The following is a 20,163-nucleotide window of genomic DNA, read 5'->3' as shown; positions in this document are numbered from 1 at the left end:
AAAAAAAATCACAATAAAACACTTAGAGCGTATACGCACTATGCGGGTAGCCGCATTGCGGGTAGCCGTCCGGCTGACCGCAATCACAACAATTATGTACGTAATATTCATTTCTATGCGCACTGCGATGCGGCTACCGCAGACCGCACAGTGCGCATAGAAATGAATATTACGTACATAATTGTGCTTGCGGTCAGCCGGACGGCTACCCGCAATGCGGCTACCCGCATAATGCGTATACGCTCTTAGGGCCGATTTTTCAATGCTTGGATAAAACTTATCCGTCCAATAAAGTATTACACAATAGTATTAAAATGCCACATAAACTGTCAAATACGGGCAATTAGGATACGTTTTTATAATGGTAGTTTTATACATTATTCGACGAATAAATTTTAACCAAGGATTGAAAAATCGGCCTTAAATTAAATAAGTCTGAGTCTTAACAAGGGTTTTTACCCTACTCTCGGTTTGGAACTAAAATCTGAGCCAATAAAGGATCGAATCGACACATCATATCACCATATCACTTGCGTATCGGCATGCTGTCTCGCTCGCACGTATGCAAACCCACCGTTTTTAAATTCGATCCTTTATCGGCGCGGTGTTTAACATAAACTTAGGAATCAACATTAACGCGAAATGTTATGTGTAACAACAAATAATATAATATGTGTTTATGTATAATAACTATTTACATTTGACTCGAATCCACCCACAGGCTTGGTGAATTTTCTTTACCTGAAATAAAAAAAATAAATAAATTACAAAAACTACCTCGTTAAAAAAAAGAGATTGAACTATGTTTTGAATTATTAATTTACATAATATGAGAAGTACTTAATAGTTACAGAAAGATTGAGAATATAAGAGTGTGAGACATGATATGCGTACGCATGAGTGTGCGCACTTGTGCGTGTGTTTATGTGTGCGTGTGCCTGTGTTTGCTTGTCTGTCTGTCTGTATGTACATACGTGGCGCGGCAGACGGGCGACTGCAGGTCGCGCTCGGGCCCGCCGGCGAACGAGATGTTGAGCAGCATCGCCTCGAACGGGTCGCTGCGCATGCGCTGCTGGTTCGCGGCGGCTGCTGTCACACTGTCCACCAGACGGGACTCCGCGCTGCCGTCCTGCAAAACGGACAAACAGACATGAATATATACACAGACATACAATATACACACAGATATTATCATGTTACAAAAATAAAGCCTACTAGGTTACCGCCTGCGGCTTCGCCCGCGCAGTCAAAGAAAAACCCGCATAGTTCCCGTTCCCGTTGGATTTCCGGGATTGCGTCATTTTCCCAGGATAAAAAGTAGCCTTTGTCCTTTCTCGGGTATCAAAATATCTCCATATCAAATTTCATAAAAATTGGTTCAGTAGTTTATTATAGTATGGATTAACATTTCGAAGTAAAATTTGTGTATAATAGTGAAAAATCGGTTGTGAGTGAACTGAGCTGTTAAGATTGCTGATGTTGCCAATATCTGCTTGATTATAAATAATATTTAAAAATAGTTCCTTCAACACTCGAACCAGACTTATGCCCCATACCCCACAAAGAACACCTGCATACCTGAAGTGAGATAAATTTTTTAATAATACATTACTAGAGTAGTATTATACAACAAATACCTCGGATATATATCATCTCGCTCCGACCAACAGGAGCGGAGTACTGCGGGTAAAACTGCGGAGCACAGTTAGTAACCAATAATTCCTACTCGAGTATCTAAATACCTCAAATTTGACGACGCGGTTGGCGCAGTGGTAAAGTAACTGCCTACTGAGCCGACGGTCTCGGGTTCGATCCCCGGTCAGGGCAAATATTTGTGTGATGAACTCGATTATTTGTTCTTGGGTCTGGGTGTTATCTATATATGTATTTATAAAATATTATATTTATCGTCGCCTAGTACCCACAACACAAGCCTTAATTGAGATTACTGTGGGACTAGGTTGATTTGTGTAACATTGTCCTTTAATATTTATTTATTAATAGCTGCTCCGCGCGGTTTCACCCCCGTGGCTCTACTCCTGTTGCCCGTAGCGTGATGAAATATAGCCTGTAACCTTCCTCGATAAATGGGCTATCTAACACCGAAAGAATTTTTCAAATCGGACCAGTACACCACCAGCCCATTTATCGAGGAAGCCTATCCATACTAATATTATAAATGCGAAAGTAACTCTGTCTGTCTATCTGTTACTCAATCACGCCTAAACTACTGAACCAATTTGCATGAAATTTGGTATAGAGATATTTTGATACGCGAAAAAGGACATAGGCTACTTTTTATCCCGGGAAATAGGATAGGTTTTATCCCGGAAATCCCACGGGAACGGGAACTTTGCGGGTTTTTCTTTGACTGCGCGGGCGAAGCTGCGGGCGGAAAGCTAGCAACCAATAATTTCTACTCCTATATATAAATACCTCGGATTTAGGGCTCCAAAGCCTGACCACAGCCTCAATGCCGCTGGTGGCCAGCAGGAACATGGACGGGTGCAGTTGGACACAGTTCAGTATCGACTCGTCAGCGCGCAAACAACGCACGATGTTGCCCGAGCGACGGGACCACACGAACATCGAACCGTCGTCAGATCTATGGAAATGATTTAATAAAATAACTTATAATAAATCAGGGTTAAATAAAATAAAAAAAAAGACGGGTTGCACTCCGGGAGTGCCGGCAGAAGTGAAAACTTGATTATTAACGTTGAGCATGTTTGATATTTTGGAATGGTATCCGTCTTACGCTTTTTCGATCAGGCCACGTGTCCTGACGCGAGTTTAAGATTTTATACCCATTACAGAAAAAGTGCTCAACGCCGCTAAAGAAGTTTTCACTTCAAAAATTGGTTGTCTGTAAAGTCGGTTTACTGACGATAGTTGAACGTGACAACGTCCGATTGTGCTTCTTTGTCGCTCGTTCCACGCTCTCGCTTGTACTTCAAGCCTTACATGGAACGCCTCAGAGCGAGGTAACGCCGCATGAGTCATGTTTTTTCGTGCGTGCAGCCGGCTCTATCGAATTATAAGACGTTGTCACGTCAAAAAACTTATAATAAATCAGGGTTAAAAAAAATAAACAAAAATGTGTGCGTGTACTAGTGTACACACGTAAGAAGTGAAACTTCTTTATGACCTTATTTTTCAAAAAATAATTTACTATATGCAACTTTACAGAAATACGTCGAATCACGCGTGGTAGGGATAAGAAAAAGATGGCGCGTAACGGAAAAATGTCACGCGTAACGAAAAAATGTTAAACTAAATTTTTTTCCAACCACGATAGAGAAGTTTCACTTCAATAAATAAAAACTTTTTTGACATAAAAAATAGGTACAGCTTATATATTATGGTATGTATGGTATAGGTTACATTTTACGCGCTCCCAATATTACAATGTTAACGTGCTTGTAGCTTCTTCCCGGTTTTGTATCAATCGTAAACGCGATTAATACTGTGTAATAATCTGTAAACAACGTTTTATAAAATCTGTGATGTCTTTTTTGGCGACATTTGATGCACGATCAACAAAAATTTTATTTTGTATTCATCATTTGAATTTTTTATCAGTACTTTAGAATACATTAAATGATGACCAAATAGTGATCAAAAAGCGATCGACGTTTGTCGAATCCCAGCATAATAATTTATTTTAGAATTATTTCTCAAATCATTAACCTTCGACCATTTTTTCCAGATTTCTACCCATACCCAGTCTATCCATTTTTCCTGGATTTCTATACAAAACTTACTTATTCTAACATTTATTTTTACAATACTCACCCAGCAGCCAAGAAATTCGCATCTGGCCCCAAAAAGTTGGCTTCCTTAATATCTGTAGTAGTATTACAGTGTCCCAAGAACCGATGGCTATAGTCCAACGCGGAACTACGTAACTGCCTCTCTAGGGCACTACCGGTTTGCCCTTCCTCTTCTGAAGCTAAAAGAAAAGTTCATTTATTTGCCAGATTTTTTGTTATGGCAATAAAACAACGAGACAAGGTGTTATAACTTATAAGGTCTATATAACGTACTAGCTGCTCCGCGCGGTTTCACCTCCGTGGCTCCACTCCTGTTGGACGTAGCGTGATGATATATAGCCTATTACCTTCCTCGATAAATGAGCTTTCTAACACCGAAAGAATTTTTCAAATCGGACACGTAGTTCCTGAGATTAGCGCGTTCAAACAAACAAACTCTTCAGCTTTATAATATAAGTAAGTATATTAGATTTAACTCAATTTTTTATTAATTTAAGTAAACTTTATAATAGAAGAGCTTTTCAATCGTAAAAATCACTATATAGTATAAAGCAAAGTCGCTTTCTTTGACCCTATGTATGCTTAAATGTTTAAAACTACACAACGGATTTTGATGCGGTTTTTTAATAGATAGAGTGATTGAAGAAAAAGGTTTATATGTGTACCTAATGTATTAGATTTTAGACCCAGCGGACGAAGCCGCGGGCAGAAAGCTAGTATACTGTATTGTAAAAGTACCGTTTAAGTTTAGCTTTAATCAATATACAAAAAAGAAAGTCGTGTTATTATAGTACAAATAACGCAAGAACGATTGGATGCATTTTAATGATTTTTGATGTGTCAAATTTGCCTCTGTTTGGGATAAGAATAATAATTTTAGATAAAATTTCACAATAAGTCTACATCGAATACTTTCAATAACCTACACGAAAATAGAAAAGTTCGGAATTTTTTTTTAATTGAAACTTATTTAAGCGCGTTAAGAGTAAAATTCGCGTCATGGATTAAGGCGACGATTTTGGTATCATTGAATCTTGCCAAAGATTCATTTCTGACACGTGTGCTCGGCACACACGCTCTTCTTTTCTGTCTTTCTTTTGTTTGCATATAGAACAAAAAAAGAAAGACAGTAGAAAGAATTATGATAATATATTATGATATTACTTAGGTAATTTGTAAAATTGTAAATCTGACATGATTAAAAAGAGCAACTATGGAGTTTCTTGCCGATTCTTCTCCGTAGATACTGCTTTCCGAATCGGTGGTAAATATTAAAAATATGTACCTAATGACGTTTCAAAAGTGCTTCTAGAAGAAGTCTAATTGAATAAATAAATGTTTGAGTTTGAGTTTGAGTTTGAACATAGCACAGATTTATGTAGTTAAATTATTATAATTAAACGCCCTTAATAGTTTAAGATATTTAATTTCGGCCGCTTCCTTGGTACAGTGGTTAACGGGTGAGCATAGCACCGGGGTACGGGGGAACGGGGTTCGATTCCCGAAGAAAAAAAAATGTCTCGGTCTGGCAGGACACAGAAGGCTGATACTACTTGTCCCTAAAGAAAATCGATCAGTGAAACAGATTTAAAAAAAAATGTATGCGTGTACTAGAGTACACACGTAAGAAGTGAAACTTCTTTATGACCTTAAAAATGTCACGAGTATGGCGTAACGCAAAAATGTCACGCGTACGGCGTAACGAAAAAATGTCACGCGTACGGCGTAACGCAAAAATGTTACACTTAATTTTTGTCCAACCCCGATAAAGAAGTTTCACTTAAAAAAAAAGGACATTTGATGAGAGATGTATTATGCATCTGGCCCTTACCCCACTAGGGGACATGGGACTTCACGTTTAACAATTTATAAACTCTAACTACCTTCATCCGGCTGTGTTTCCATTGACTCCAGAGCCACATTTATATCCTTCTGCAACAAAAACACCGCATGGCTGGTCGCATGTTTCGGAAACTTGTCCTTAAAGTACAGCAGGCACTCGTGGGCTTCTCTAGCCCGTTTGAGGTCCATCAGACCCTTGGCGAGACGAAAGTGGGACTTCACGTGATTTGCGTCCAGTTTTATTGCTTTATAGCAGTCGCGGATTGCCGCGTATGTGTCGCCGGACCTTGGAATTCAAATCAAAATTATAAATAAACTAGCGGTCCGCCCCGGCTTCACCCGTGGTACATATTTACGTTTTCTCTACATAAGAACCATCCTCGTACTTCAAGGAATATAATAAAAAAAGAATTATCGAAATCGGTTCAGCCGTTCTCGAGTTATGCGCTTACCAACACATTTTGCGATTCATTTTTATATATAAGAAGACTAGCGGTCCGCCCCGGCTTCGCCCGTGGTACATATGAAAAATAGATGTTGGCCGATTCTCAGACTTACCCGATATGCACAGAAAATTTCATGAGAATCGGTCCACCCGTTTCGGAGGAGTATGCAGACTAACATTGTGACACGAGAATTTTATATATAAGATAATAACAAATAAATATATATTTCAGGACAGTTTTCACACACGGCACAATCTGATCCCATACTAAGTTTTCGCTTGTGTTATGGAAACCAGATGGCTGATAAACATACATATATATAATTCTAAATAAATACTTATATAGATAACTAGCGGTCCGCCCCGGCTTCGCCCGTGGTACATATGAAAAATAGATGTTGGCCGATTCTCAGACTTATCCGATATGCACAGAAAATTTCATGAGAATCGGTCCACCCGTTTCGGAGGAGTATGCAGACTAACATTGTGACACGAGAATTTTATATATAAGACTAGCGGTCCGCCCCGGCTTCGCCCGTGGTACATATGAAAAATAGATGTTGGCCGATTCTCAGACTTACCCGATATGCACAGAAAATTTCATGAGAATCGGTCCACCCGTTTCGGAGGAGTATGCAGACTAACATTGTGACACGAGAAATTTATATATAAGATTAACACCCAGACACAGAGCAAACATCTATGTTCATCACACAAATATTTGCCCCGGGTGGGGATCGAACCCACAACCTCTGGCTTGGAAGGCAGGGCCACTACCAACCAAGCCAACCGGTCAGTCAAATTTAACAATCAAAATTAACAAGAATTGATTTATTTTATAAAATACCCTCAAAATCAAACAACTAAATGGGCTGCTGTACTTTTATTTTACATCTGTCAACAAGCATGTTGTTTAGAATATGGCTATACTCCATTGAAATGTTACATTTTTTAGGCCTAGCCTTGCATTTTTTAGAGGACGCAATTTTATGTTTTTGATGTGTAGGGGGGGTCAGTGAGTAGCTAAAACCAAGTTTGTGGGGTTGCCACCCTTGTCCCACGGCCCCAATCTTGAAAATAGCTGTTGAAATGGTTTTTACAATATATCTCTTAAACTATTTATCTGAAAAAAAAAAATTGTTAGCATTATTTGTTGCAAATTAAATTTTCTACAACTTTTGTCCAGTAACTTTTTGTCGTAGAACTATAAATAAAAAAGTTATAAGCGAAAACGTTCAGAAATTAGAGCTTTTTATATTTTTCAATAAAACTTTTTTTTATCATTTTACGTAGAAATGATATCAGACCATTTTTGTAGATTGTTTTTCGAGAAACAACTTTTATATACAACATTTTTTCATTACGTCAATAGCTAAGGTTTTACAGCGCTCTGAAGTGAGTACTATTTTTCAGTACTCCTAACTATACATATAATGGCTATTGGCTCTTTTCCCAGACTCCAGAACAATGGAAGCACACTGCAGAACATTTCAGCCCTGCATTTCGACGTAAAAAAAACGCGCTTCCAGACTTCAAGTCAGTTCAGTCAATAATTAATTATTAATAATATTGAAAAATTAATTATTAATTATTAAAAATATTAAAAACAATTACTGATGACAAATTATTATTAGTACACACATAATATATGTATACTGTATAGTTAAGAGTACTGAAAAATAGTACTCACTTCGGAGCGCTGTAAAATCTTAGCTATTTACTTAATGAAAAAATGTTGTATATAAAAGTTGTTCCTCAAAAAACAATCTACAATAATGGTCTGATATCATTTCTTCGTAAAATGATGAAAAAAAGTTTTATTGAAAAATATAAATATCTCTAATTTCTGAACATTTTCGCTTATAACTTTTTTATTTATAGTTCTACGACAAAAAGTTACTGGACCAAAGTTGTAGAGAATTTAATTTGCAACAAACAATGTAAACAATTTTTTTTATCAAATAAATAGTTAAAGAGATATATCGTAAAAACCATATCAACCGCAATTTTCAAGATGGCGGCCGTGGGACAAGGGAGGCGACCCCACAAACTTGGTGATAGCTTCACACTGAACCCCCCTACACATCAAAAAAATAAAATTGCGTCCTCTAAAAAATGCAACCCCAAATGTAACTTTTCAATGGAATACTAGCTTTTTGCACGCCTCATAAGCGAAGCGTTGAGGTGGGTACTACTGTCACTTCGCGCAAAACATCTGATTTTTCAAACTTAAAATGTCTTTATGTATCATACATTGCACTTGTAAGATAATACATACACACACATATTAAGAAAAAACACTATTTTTAACGTTCATGATATTTTTGATGTCATTTTTGTTATTTAAACTAGTTAAAAAACAGTTTAAAAAAGTTCTGTCTTGGACGTCCGTGTGTCTGTATGTGCGGATCCTTTTTCTTGTTAACACGATAGCGACCGAAATACTTTACTAATCGAGTCTTTTTTTTTCTCTTACGCTTGAGTATGCTCAGGAATAGAACCCTTTCATTTTTCAGGGTCTGATTCGATGTGGTTTAATTGTTATTAAATAAACAAAAATAATAATTAATAAATATTTATTTAAAAAAAATTATGAGGCGTGCACTTTTGGATTTTCCAAATTATTTTCAATTACTCTTCTTCTTTGTCTTGACTGGGAATCGAACCCAGTACCACCTTTATACCACTTTAACCAAGGAACCAAAACAATATATCAAATATTTTTTTTTTTAATTTTTAAGCTTTCTATCATCAAAATGCTTATAAATATATAGAAAAAAACATTCAAAGTAGTTACAAGTAATAAAAAATACTAACCATCCCCTCCTCATAAGCGCGGCCGCTCTGTTCGAATATAAAATGGCGCAGTTCGGACACTCCGATATGGCGACATTGTACAATTCCACGGCGGCTGAATAATTGCTCCTATTTACTAACTCATTGGCCTAAAAAGTACAAAAATATGTATTATAATCACTAAGCAAAATTGATTCTTAAATCCATTGTGATAGGGTTCATTATCGTGTTGTATAAAGAGGAAAATCGAGAAACAATGGATATCAAGCAAAACAGCAAAACTGATACTTCTTAGTATGGTCATAAAGTTTATATTTGATATAGACTTTACACGGAAACAAAACACACATTGGCATTCAATACATTTTCTCAATCTTTTTTTTTAGGGCAGAGCAAGCAAAATGGCAGATGGGCCATCTAATATGGTCACCAAAAAAAATAAAGTAATTTTAAGTTGATAATATTTAAAAGTGAAATATTTAACAAAAATAGCACAAAAATAAAAAAAATGTATGCGTGTACTAGAGTACACACGTAAGAAGTGAAACTTCTTTATGACCTTAAAAATGTCACGAGTGTGGCGTAACGCAAACATGTCACGCGTACGGCGTAACGCAAAAATGTCACGCGTACGGCGTAACGCAAAAATGTTACACAAAATTTTTGTCCAACCCCGATAAAGAAGTTTCACTTCAATTATTCCCTCACCATTTCCTTCATCTGTTGCACTTTTTCCGGCAACTGTTGATCCACGGTACCGTTACTGCCCTCAATAACGGTACCGTTATTGGTACCGTTTTTGGTATCACTTGTACCGTTTTTGGTATCGTTTTTCGTACCGTTTTTGGCTTCACCCTCGCGGTACCCGTGATTGTGTTGGATTATAAAACTCTCTACGAAGACTGGCCGCCTTGCTGAGTTTATGTCGTATAAGTATATCTAAAAAATATTACATACTTTTTCACTGCCAACTTTAGACGTCGACAATAAAATATACCAAATAAAAGTATTTTGTATAATTATTATTCTAGTGACCTTCATATCAAACTTTATGGAAACGGTTTTTGTGTTTAACCCATTGAGCCCCGAACGGCCCGATCGGTCCACGACACAATAGATTTTCTATTGTGTCTGTGATTCCTGGGCCTGAATTATTAAAGTTACAACATTCAATGAAATTAAAGCTTATACAGTGAAACCTGGTTAAGTGAGACATCAAGGGACCTGCAATGTCGTTTCACTTATAGAGGTATTCCACTTACCCAGTGTCTCAGATATACAGGTATAAATAAATATCTGTCTCATTTACATAGGGGTGATAACGATTGTAGCTTTCGTTTTGACATTTTTCAAATAAACATCTGTATGATAGTAAAGCGAAACTAAAACTGAAGTTAATTGAAGCTCAAAATTTGTACTTACGTACTTGGAATTACGTGTGGAATTTGTGGGTTGAATAAGAATGAGTAAACAAACAATGTTATCTCAGTTACAGAGGTTTATGCATATAAAATTTACTCGCTGTCTCAGTTATAGAGGTAACTATGATGATAAATCGAAAGAACAAATCCCAGATATAGAGGTTTACCTCGTCCCACTAACAGAGGTAATTCAGTGCCAAAGTGTTGGGACCTCAGCATGAGTTCCAGTTATGGAGGTTTCTCACTTATCCAGGTCCCACTTAACCAAGTTTCACTGTATTGTGAAAAAAAAGTAAAAATGAGCAATATTATATGTAAATTTTAAAGTATAACATTTACAATTATTTAATTTATCACTAAAATACGTAAATTAAAATAACTAACCTGTTCAGATCCCAAATTGACGAGCAACTCGTTCCCGTCGTGGCTGAAAGCGATGTAAGTGACCGCTTTCTTTGGATACGTGTGGTCGTTCGGCTCCATTGATAAGTGGCCTATAAAACCGGTGTAAATTTGTAATTTTGAATCTTGATTTAATAAAAACTGTAATTTTGGTTTAAGAGTTTATTGTTTGGTTGACGCAAGTGACTTCAAAATAAAATTGACGACAAGGCAAGCTGGTAGAAAATTGATATTTTATTTCAATAATTTATAGTTATGTCAGCATAGGTAAATATGTTTACCGTTTACCGCGACAATTTCCCGCCAGGGAAAGCATAGCCACGAATAGCGGGCAGATTCACAGTTTTGTAAATCTGTCGGCTGGAGTTAGCCGACAGATTCACAAAACTGACACTAATATAGATTATCTAAGTATATAGTATGTTTAATAAAAATATGATTAATTAAAAGGGCATATCTAATGCACTGTAACAAGAAACAGCAGTGGCAGATTTCTATAGAATACCCATAACGCATTAAAAGTTAGCGATCACTAGAAAATAAAAGATTTTCTCAAAAGTCTTTTTTTTTCCTCAAAAATCTTTTTTTAAGTGAAAACTTCTTTAGCGGCGTTGGGTATAAAATCTTAAACTCGCGTCAGGACACGTGGCCTGATCGAAAAAGCGTAAGACGGATGTTTTTTTTTTTTAGCCCTTATATTCCATGCGTAAGACGGATACCATTCCAAAATATCAAACATGCTGAACGTTAATAATCAACTTTTCACTTCTGCCGGCACTCCCGGAGTGCAACCCGTCTTTTTTTTATATCTCTATCTCTATCTATCTCACTCACCAGGCGCAAAATACTGCACAGCTGCTCTCGGTATATTGTTATCGGGATCGCCGTGTCCCGCGCGGGAACATCGCACGTTCTGCCGCTCCCACATTAGCCGAGACATTGGCGCGTTCATTTGGAAGTCCTGTAAAATGTTATTTTTGTTAAATATATTTTAAGCTATTGCATAGCTTCTATCGCGGGCCTTGAGCGCGGGGACCAAATCGAGAAATTCCGTAACGAAAAAACCTCACGCTCCCCACTCCGACGGGCTCGGAGGTGTGACTTGAAGGCATAGCATGTAATATGCTATAGTATGTAATCGTATGTAATATGCATGTCATATGCATGCTTTACCGCGGCAGTCCCCGAGTGCCACACGTCTTTTTTTTTTTGAGTTAAGGACCGATTTCAACTCTTGGTTAAAACTTATCCATCTAAGTATTGGACAATAATATAAAAATGTCGCTTTGTAAAATATCAAGTCGATAAACGTTTTCATAAAATGTAATTAGAAGAATAAGTTTTAACCAAGGATTGGAATAGACCCTAATTCCTAAATAGAATATAGTGTGCACATTGGACGAATGGTGGAATATTAATTGAAGATTGTTTGAATACAGATTCAATAATGATACATGACCACTTTGACTTTAAAAATGCATATATTATGCATGGATATACTATATAAACAATTGGACTCACAATCCAAGCCTTATTGCATAATATATCATTGAAATTAACACCTTATTTCATTTCAATAACGTTCAAAGTCCATTGTATACTCAAAACTCTTCCCACTACACAGGCAGAGTTTCCAACAATTTTTTTACACGTTTTAAATAAAAACACCTCGCTCACCGCATCACCAACCTGCAATCTTCCCAGTTTGATCATCCTAGTGTCGTACAATCTCACATAGAAGTCGTTAGCTCCAACTGCCAACTGATACGGGCGACGTGGGTTTACAGCCACGCACTTTGCCTCCGCGTACCGGCCCATGTGGTTGAGCAGGTTTACGAGAACGTTGGCACAATCTGAGTTGCAACGGTGCGGCATGCGCAGATCGTGCTGCCTGTTGTCGAAAATGAAGCATGATTTTACTTTTTTTTCTGAATTAAGATTGATTTGATTATGGTTAGAGAAAGCTATACTAATATAATGAAGAGTTTGTTTGTTTGTTTGAACGCGCTAATCTTCGGAACTTCTGGTCCGTTTTAAAAATTATTTCGGTGTTAGATAGCCCATTTATTAAATGGGCTAATATCATCTCGCTAAGACCAGCAGGAGCGGAGCACTGCGGAAAAAACCGCGGAGCACAGCTGATATCTAAAGAGGAACTAATTTAGTGCAAGTAACACTCATACACAAATCATATATTAAAATATCATTAAAAATATAGGGTATATTAAATAACCCAAATTTTTTTCTAGGAAAAAATAGTTCTAGCAAAGTAATTTGGTAATAAACAAGAATGCATTAGGTATTCTATAAATGGAATATAATATACATCCTGACAACATTGTTGATCGCGCTGATAAGTCCCAAGGCAAAGGTTTCCTATGCACAAAACATATTTATAAGCACTAGACCTTTGAACCTTAGCACTTAAATAGAGCTCTTACGTATGTTTGCAATAATGCATTGAAAAATATTCCTGTTAAAATCATAGTAAGTTTTTAGAATAAAATGAAGTTATTGGCATTTGCGTAGTAAAACAAAAATTATAGATAAATAAATTACTATCTGTGCTATTATGCTGTACTACATATTACTTCATATAAGCCCTGCCAAGTAATATCCAAATCGTTAAGTGATTTTCAAGGAAACGAGTAACAAACACACACCAATCCTCACTAAGTTTCGCAGCTATAATATTAGTAGGAACAAGGATCAAAATTAAATAATTCATTTGGTTAGAATAAGATTTTAAGCAAACAAATGGCGTTTGAATTCAGTTTAATATACGTCGACGCTGCTTGTTAAATTGCGTAATTGAAATGTATTCAACAAATTTCAATTGCGCGATTTAACAAGGAGAAGTAACCACTAGATAACTTTAAAATCTGTCGGGTTATCATTTGAATTAGTATACTGAAAATACCATGTAGCCTATTTCTTAGAATTTGGTCTGTAGAAGATACTACATAGCCTATTTCTGACCCTCAATCAGTGTTGATCGTTACAGTGTACTATAATTCGATAAAATCATGCAGCAACAATGAAAGGTCAAATGCCTATCTAGGGCGTATGCAACCAAGGGTTAATGCATGGATGACGTCATAATAGCCACACTCTAATATAAACTTCTAGTTTGCTTTTCACTTTGTTTTATTTACATAGTATTCGGATAATGAGTAACTTATAAGAAACTAGCTTTCCACCCGCGGCTTCGCCCGCGCAGTCAAAGAAAAACCCGCATAGTTCCCGTTCCCGTGGGATTTCCGGGATAAAATCTATCCTATTTCCCGGGGTAAAAAGTATCTATCCTATTTCCCGGGGTAAAAAGTAGCCTATGTCCTTTCTCGGGTATCAAAATATCTCTATACCAAATTTCATGCTAATTGGTTCAGTAGTGAAGGCGTGATTGAGCAACAGACAGACAGAGTTACTTTCGCATTTATAATATTAGTATGGATTTCAAGCTTAGCCAGGGACTCAAACAGGAAAATCACTGTTGAATGAAACCGAAATGAATTGCTGGACCAGACAAAATATAAGTGTCATATGTTAACATAAGCATTAACGAGAATCCGAAATAGTCAATTTATTGGCAATATTTTTTCAGTCCTAGTCTTTTTATAGAAATGTGGTACCGATGTAATACATTCTTATATTTTTACGAAAATAACTTCCGAGTTCAAGTCATTTTCGCTTAACAAAAAGGATGAATCTACACTAATATTATAAAGCTGAAGAGTTTGTTTGTTTGAACGCGCTAATCTCGGGAACTACTGGTCCGATTTGAAACCGAAAAATTATTTCGGTGTTAGATAGCCCATTTATTGAGGAAGGCTATATATCATCACGCTAAGACCAACAGGAGCGGATCACTACGGGTAAAACCGCGGAGAACAGCTCGTTATTTTTATAGATCCTTGAAGCACAAGATCTAAGCAATTCATTATGTCGCAACTCGAGGGGGTAAAATAAGGGGTGGAAATTTGCATAGAAACGAATGACGCAAGGTATATGTAGGTGGAGTGCATGCTAGTGAAGCCTAAATAAATATTTTTTCCAACATTAAATACATAATTGAGTCATATGAAATAAGTGACAAAGTACTTTATTGAATCTATTGTTAACTGTCAAGTTAATAGGTTTAAAGGTTCATACTTGAGTTGCATTTAAATAAACTTGACTATAAATATACAGGGTGTCCCACTGTTGGTATACTAAGCTCAAAGGAGGTTATAGTTTTGCATACGCTGAGTACGTAAAAAATACTTATAAAATTCCAAACGCATTTTTTTTTCAAATAGATGAATTTTTAAAACTCTATATTGTACACCCATAACAAGCAACCCGCCCAACTTTGCCACCCGCACGTGAGCTATCGTTTAAGATTATGTTTTCATAGACATAATGCTCACATTAGAGAAACGGTATATGCCGGCTGTGCTAAGCTAAAAAAGAAAACATGAATTTTCAGGAAAAATTTAGCAAAATTTTTTTGGCGTAATTTTGTTGTTTAAGTATTTTTTACGTGATCAGTGTATGCAAAACTACAAGTCCCTTCGCGCTTAGTATACCAATAGTGGGACACCCTGTATAATGGAGATTAAAATAACTTGAAAGTAAATGTATAAAAGTTTTACAATTATTTGAAACAAACAATATTTTTCTTCTTAATCATGATCCAATGAGCAAATTGATATAAAGTACCACAACACATTCTAAATTATTTCCAAATCTGTGAGGACAGAACACAATTCTATTCCTTGTGAAAACTAACAATAAAAATAACTTAATCATAAAGAAAATCAATCAGTGTTATAGACATGTACATATACTGCACTAGCTGCGCTTCGCGGTTTTACCGGCGTGGCTCCGCTCCTGTTGATCTTAGCGTAATGATATAATAGCTTATAGCCTTCTTCGATAAATGAACGATTTGAAAAATGACCAATTTTTCAAATCGGACCAGTAGTTCCTGAGATTAGCGCTTTCAAACAAACAAACTCTTCAGCTTTATAATATTACTAGCGGTCCGCCCCGGCTTCGCCCGTGGTACCTACATGTTTAAACTATCCTATCTCTCAAGTTGGATCGAACTGCACATGGTGTGCGAATTTTATTATAATCGGTTAAGTGGTTTAGGAGTCCATGGAGGACAAACATTGTGACACGAGATTTATATATATAACACACAGAGCAAACATCTATGTTCATCACACAAATATTTGCCCCGGGTGGGAATCGAACCCACAACCTCTGGCTTGGAAGGCAGGGCCACTACCAACCAAGCCAACCGGTCAGTCAATATTAGTATAGATATGCCGACATACAATACTTTACAGTTCGCCATATCAAAAACAAAATGCTCTAAAGTCTAAACACAGAACCAATCCGTCCTCGCCAGCGGACCAACCAATTATAGGTTAATTATATTGGTGGTCTTATCGCTAAATAGCGATTTCTTCCAGACAACCAGACGTACGGAAGGAAGTTAGTTTGAGGAGAGGCATAGGGCAGAGCTTAAATATAATAAGTATTTAAAGTGACTCTTTTATTACATCGTCTCAAACTTTTTGGTCTGTGTAGCGCATGTCGCATGTATCGCGGCTGCCGAGTAGGTATACCTACTCGGCAGCCGACCGTCACGCGACATGCGCTACACAAAGCAGTGTTCGGAACCGTTCGAACAGTTTCACTTTTACCGTGGTTTCATAAAACCACACAACATTTTTGTTATTACTTACAGAACCAAACCATCCTCGCCAGCAGACCACAGAAGGTGTGGTTTGTCCGGTGCCACCGCAAGCCTCTTTACCCTACCGCTGTGACAAGCACACTCTAGTAGAGACGTCCCTCCGCAAACATTGCGCGCACGAACTGATCCGTCTGCCGCACATGTTGCTACTATGTCTGATGAGAGGAACTGGAAAAATGGGGGCAAATATTTGAAGTACTGGAAAATATCTAAAATATTAAGTCTTGTCTGTGGGTAGATGTATAAAATAGAGTAGATGTAAAAAAAATAAAATTTTGCATTTACGCAAATAGACACATGTGGCTAAATTATCTGATGAGAGGAACTAGAAAATTATACGAAATATATTTTTGGAAAGGTAACTTGTAAAGTGCTCTATAAGTACAGTACCTAGTACAAACACAAAAATTTATTTATTTTACTGGCTTCTTTCGCATGCAATGAATGGAATGAAATGTTTATCATAAAATTAATATGGGTTGAAAAACCAATAAGTCAGAATAATTTAATTTCACAGTTTTATATACTGCATAAATCATACAGCACTTTTCTCTTGAATATATAAAATATGTAGTCAGAAATCTCAACAGCCAGTACATTGTATCTATAAAGCAATTAAAATCAAAAACATACATTAAGGTACATATTATCTGTGCAATTTATAGATATCATTAATGAAGATGTTTCAATTTATTATGTCATATAAGTAACTGATACAAAACATTTTATTAATTTGTAAACAAAACTTGATGTTTTGATGCAATCATGTGTCATACTTATATTTATCAAGAGTACACAAGTTAAATTCACTTTCCAGTGAATTAATAAAAGAAAATGAATGTTGTTGAAATGAAAAGAAAATGTTAGAAAGAAAATACATAATAAAAGGTTAAATTATTTCAATCAAACCAATATAAAGGACAAGTATTTTATTATGAATGGTGTTGACTCCAATTGAGTCATCGAGAGAAATATTGAGAGAAATATTGTTTTCCTTGCACTAGAATATGCAAACATATACACAAATGAGTATATTTTTCTTAGTTATTCTAATTCTCTTATCTTATTTTGTGTCTAGACGATATTGTGTGAAATGTCAAGGATTCTTACTCTTTTTGACTAACAAACAACTACCTAATCTTGATGATAATTTTTATTGTAAATATTTGTATATTTTTATTTCAAAAGGTAGTTGTAAAAGATACAGATAAATTTACTAATATTAAAAAACAGTTGCCAAGCAAAATAACATAATATGAACAATATTTTTATGATATGATAACGCCGTCCCTAGAGAATAAAATGATAACTGCAAAAACACAACTATTCAGGAAAAATAAAAAAACTGATAATTGAATATAACTTGCCAAGCAATAGACGTAGAGAGATAAAAAAAGGCTCATGATAGCTAATTTTTTAACCTTTTATTATGTTTCTAAATAGTTTTAATAATTTAATCAGAACTGAAGATAATTAAAATTTAAAAAGTTAGTAGCATTTAACTGATGTCTAGATTATGAAGAAATATGCATTAATGGATAATATCCAATGAACTTTTATTTTGGGTTTTTTAATAAAACAATATTAGAGTAATAAACTAATATTATATTAAAAATGAACACAATAAAAAATTTTAAAGTAATAAAAAATCAGTCTTCCTGATCATCATTGTGATCATAAAGTGTACATGGTCATACGAATGGCGCCAAAACATATTTTTACGAGAATAAAATGATAATAGGCGTTCGTCATTTTTCGCAGATTCGTTTTTCTGAGAATATTATTGTAAGGGCCAATTTTTCAATGTTTGGATAAAACTTATCCATCCAATAAAGTATTACACGATAATATTAAAATGTCACGTAAACTGTCAAATACGGGCAATTAGAATACGTTTTTAAAATGGTAGTTTTATACATTATTCGACGAATAAGTTTTATCCAAGCATTGAAAAATCGGCCCTAAAAGTTATTATCACATAAAGAGTAAAGAAACTTTTTCACTTTCATTATAGTATCTTTTTTTTCTAGTAAGAATATGTTCTGGGAAAAAGCAGTGAATACTATTGTTATATCTTATAACTTTGTGGATTAGTCCTATGGTAATGGCAGTTATCATTTTATTCTCTGGGGACGGCGATAATATGAATAATATATATTACAATCAATTTCCACTTATACATAAATTAGTTGTTTAAAGCTGCTAATTTATTATAATGACATATTTTGTTAATTAAATGGGAAAAATATTACATCTACAATTAAGTCACCATTTTACTGAATATTAAAGCAAGCAACATTTAAAATACACATTGAATGAATTACAGAAATACATATATCCACTAACCTTTACAGAAAATATGTTCCCTGTGTGTCCTGTAGTTATATTGTGAAGTTGCTTATACCGAAAGGGATCCCACAGGATTACGTGAAGATCATCAGACGCGGAGGCCAAAACACTAAGACGCAAATGCACGTATTAGTACACATTCTTTGAAATATAACGCACTCCGTAGATTATACAAGTACTTACGATCCGTCTTTACTCCATTCAAGGCAGTTCACACATCCCATATGCCCATGAAGCTCGCTTTCTAGACCTAATCTGTCTATCATACTACGAGTCACAAGAAGTCGGTTCTGGAATTTACGACCAATGTCCCCGCGCTCCCGGGCCATGGTCAGCCCCAGCGTCCCCTGCATCCAGGCCGGCTCCTCTCTCCTCCCCATGGCGGTGACTTCTTCACAAACTCCGAGAAATCATCACAATCTGAACGAATTACTAACTACCTACGGCTCAATCTATTTATAGTTATAAGCATTTCCCGAGTCCTTACTGCGTAAAATACATTAGATTATGTACAGTACAAAGCTTTTTAACACTAAACTTCTATTTAACTAGTATATAGAACAATGAAAAAGGTTTTTCACTTCAGAGATTTTCTTTCGAAATATGCAGAGCTGTCAAACAGCTGTCGTTATTGCCAGTGCCATATTGTTTTGTATTTTACTAACATTGCTTGTCTATTCTTTTCAATTGATTTAACGGATTTAACATTTTTAAAAGCGCCTGATTCGAGTTATATTTAAAATATATTTAATAATAAAGTGTAAAATTAACATTTTAAACAAATTAAATGTTTAATTATAAAGAAAGATTGTATTCAAAAGATTTTTTAGTTAATCCATAGATAGTAGACCATAGAAATAATTTTGATTCACTCTCTGAGGCCTGAGCTCAGAGCGTTTTCACATTATCCGATCCGATATCGGATATCGGAAGCCGATAGCCGATATCCGATATCGGAGGGAAGGAAAATGTATGAAATATGTACCTGTCTTTCACATTGTCCGATCCGATATCGGATATCGGAGCCGACACCGATATGCCCGTGAGCTATCGGACGATAATGTTCAGTGTTGCTAACTCAATTTTCGAAAAGGCAGTATACCAACAGCAAAAAAGCACTAGTTTGTGTATTTTCAGTCTTATAGGGCGCTAAATCTTTAAAAAAATTCTTTGCTTTAACCTAAAATCCTTTCTATTAAAAGAAACCTTTTTTTATTAAAAAATCACACATTTAAGTATTTATAGGCATTAAAAAAACGATTTATACGGCAGCTATTTTAATTACCGTATTAAAATATACGGCAATTAGCTGAACTGAAGTAAACAAAAATATATTGCGTTCTTAAATTCAAATATCTATCTTCGAAAATATTAGTGTCTATCGTC

General features: G+C 35.7%; 1 protein-coding gene across 2 annotated transcripts; it reads right to left on the bottom strand.

The window, feature by feature from the left end:
• Nucleotides 1-248: 248 nt before the first annotated feature.
• adp (WD and tetratricopeptide repeats 1) lies at nucleotides 249-19,408 on the bottom strand. Of its 2 annotated transcripts, none has more exons than XM_089703273.1 (13): nucleotides 18,961-19,408; nucleotides 18,775-18,886; nucleotides 16,418-16,596; nucleotides 12,357-12,570; nucleotides 11,514-11,640; nucleotides 10,662-10,771; nucleotides 9,565-9,795; nucleotides 8,878-9,005; nucleotides 5,657-5,901; nucleotides 3,796-3,952; nucleotides 2,437-2,605; nucleotides 975-1,129; nucleotides 249-741 (listed from the first exon to the last, which is right to left on the bottom strand). In XM_089703273.1, the coding sequence occupies exons 1-13, from the start codon at nucleotides 19,155-19,157 to the stop codon at nucleotides 738-740; spliced, it is 2,028 nt and encodes a 675-aa protein (XP_089559399.1). In that variant the 5' UTR covers nucleotides 19,158-19,408; the 3' UTR covers nucleotides 249-737. The 2 variants fall into 2 exon arrangements, with proteins under 2 accessions (XP_089559399.1, XP_089559400.1); XM_089703274.1 differs by having other exon boundaries at nucleotides 12,369-12,570.
• Between the last annotated feature and the right edge of the window lie 755 nt (nucleotides 19,409-20,163).

The sequence above is a fragment of the Colias philodice genome, chromosome 14, assembly GCF_061535455.1.
Source record: "Colias philodice isolate Cphi_HAF_F1 chromosome 14, ilColPhil1 Martin Lab GWU primary, whole genome shotgun sequence".
Lineage (NCBI taxonomy): Eukaryota > Metazoa > Arthropoda > Insecta > Lepidoptera > Pieridae > Colias > Colias philodice.
This window is presented reverse-complemented; position numbering and strand designations above follow the sequence as displayed.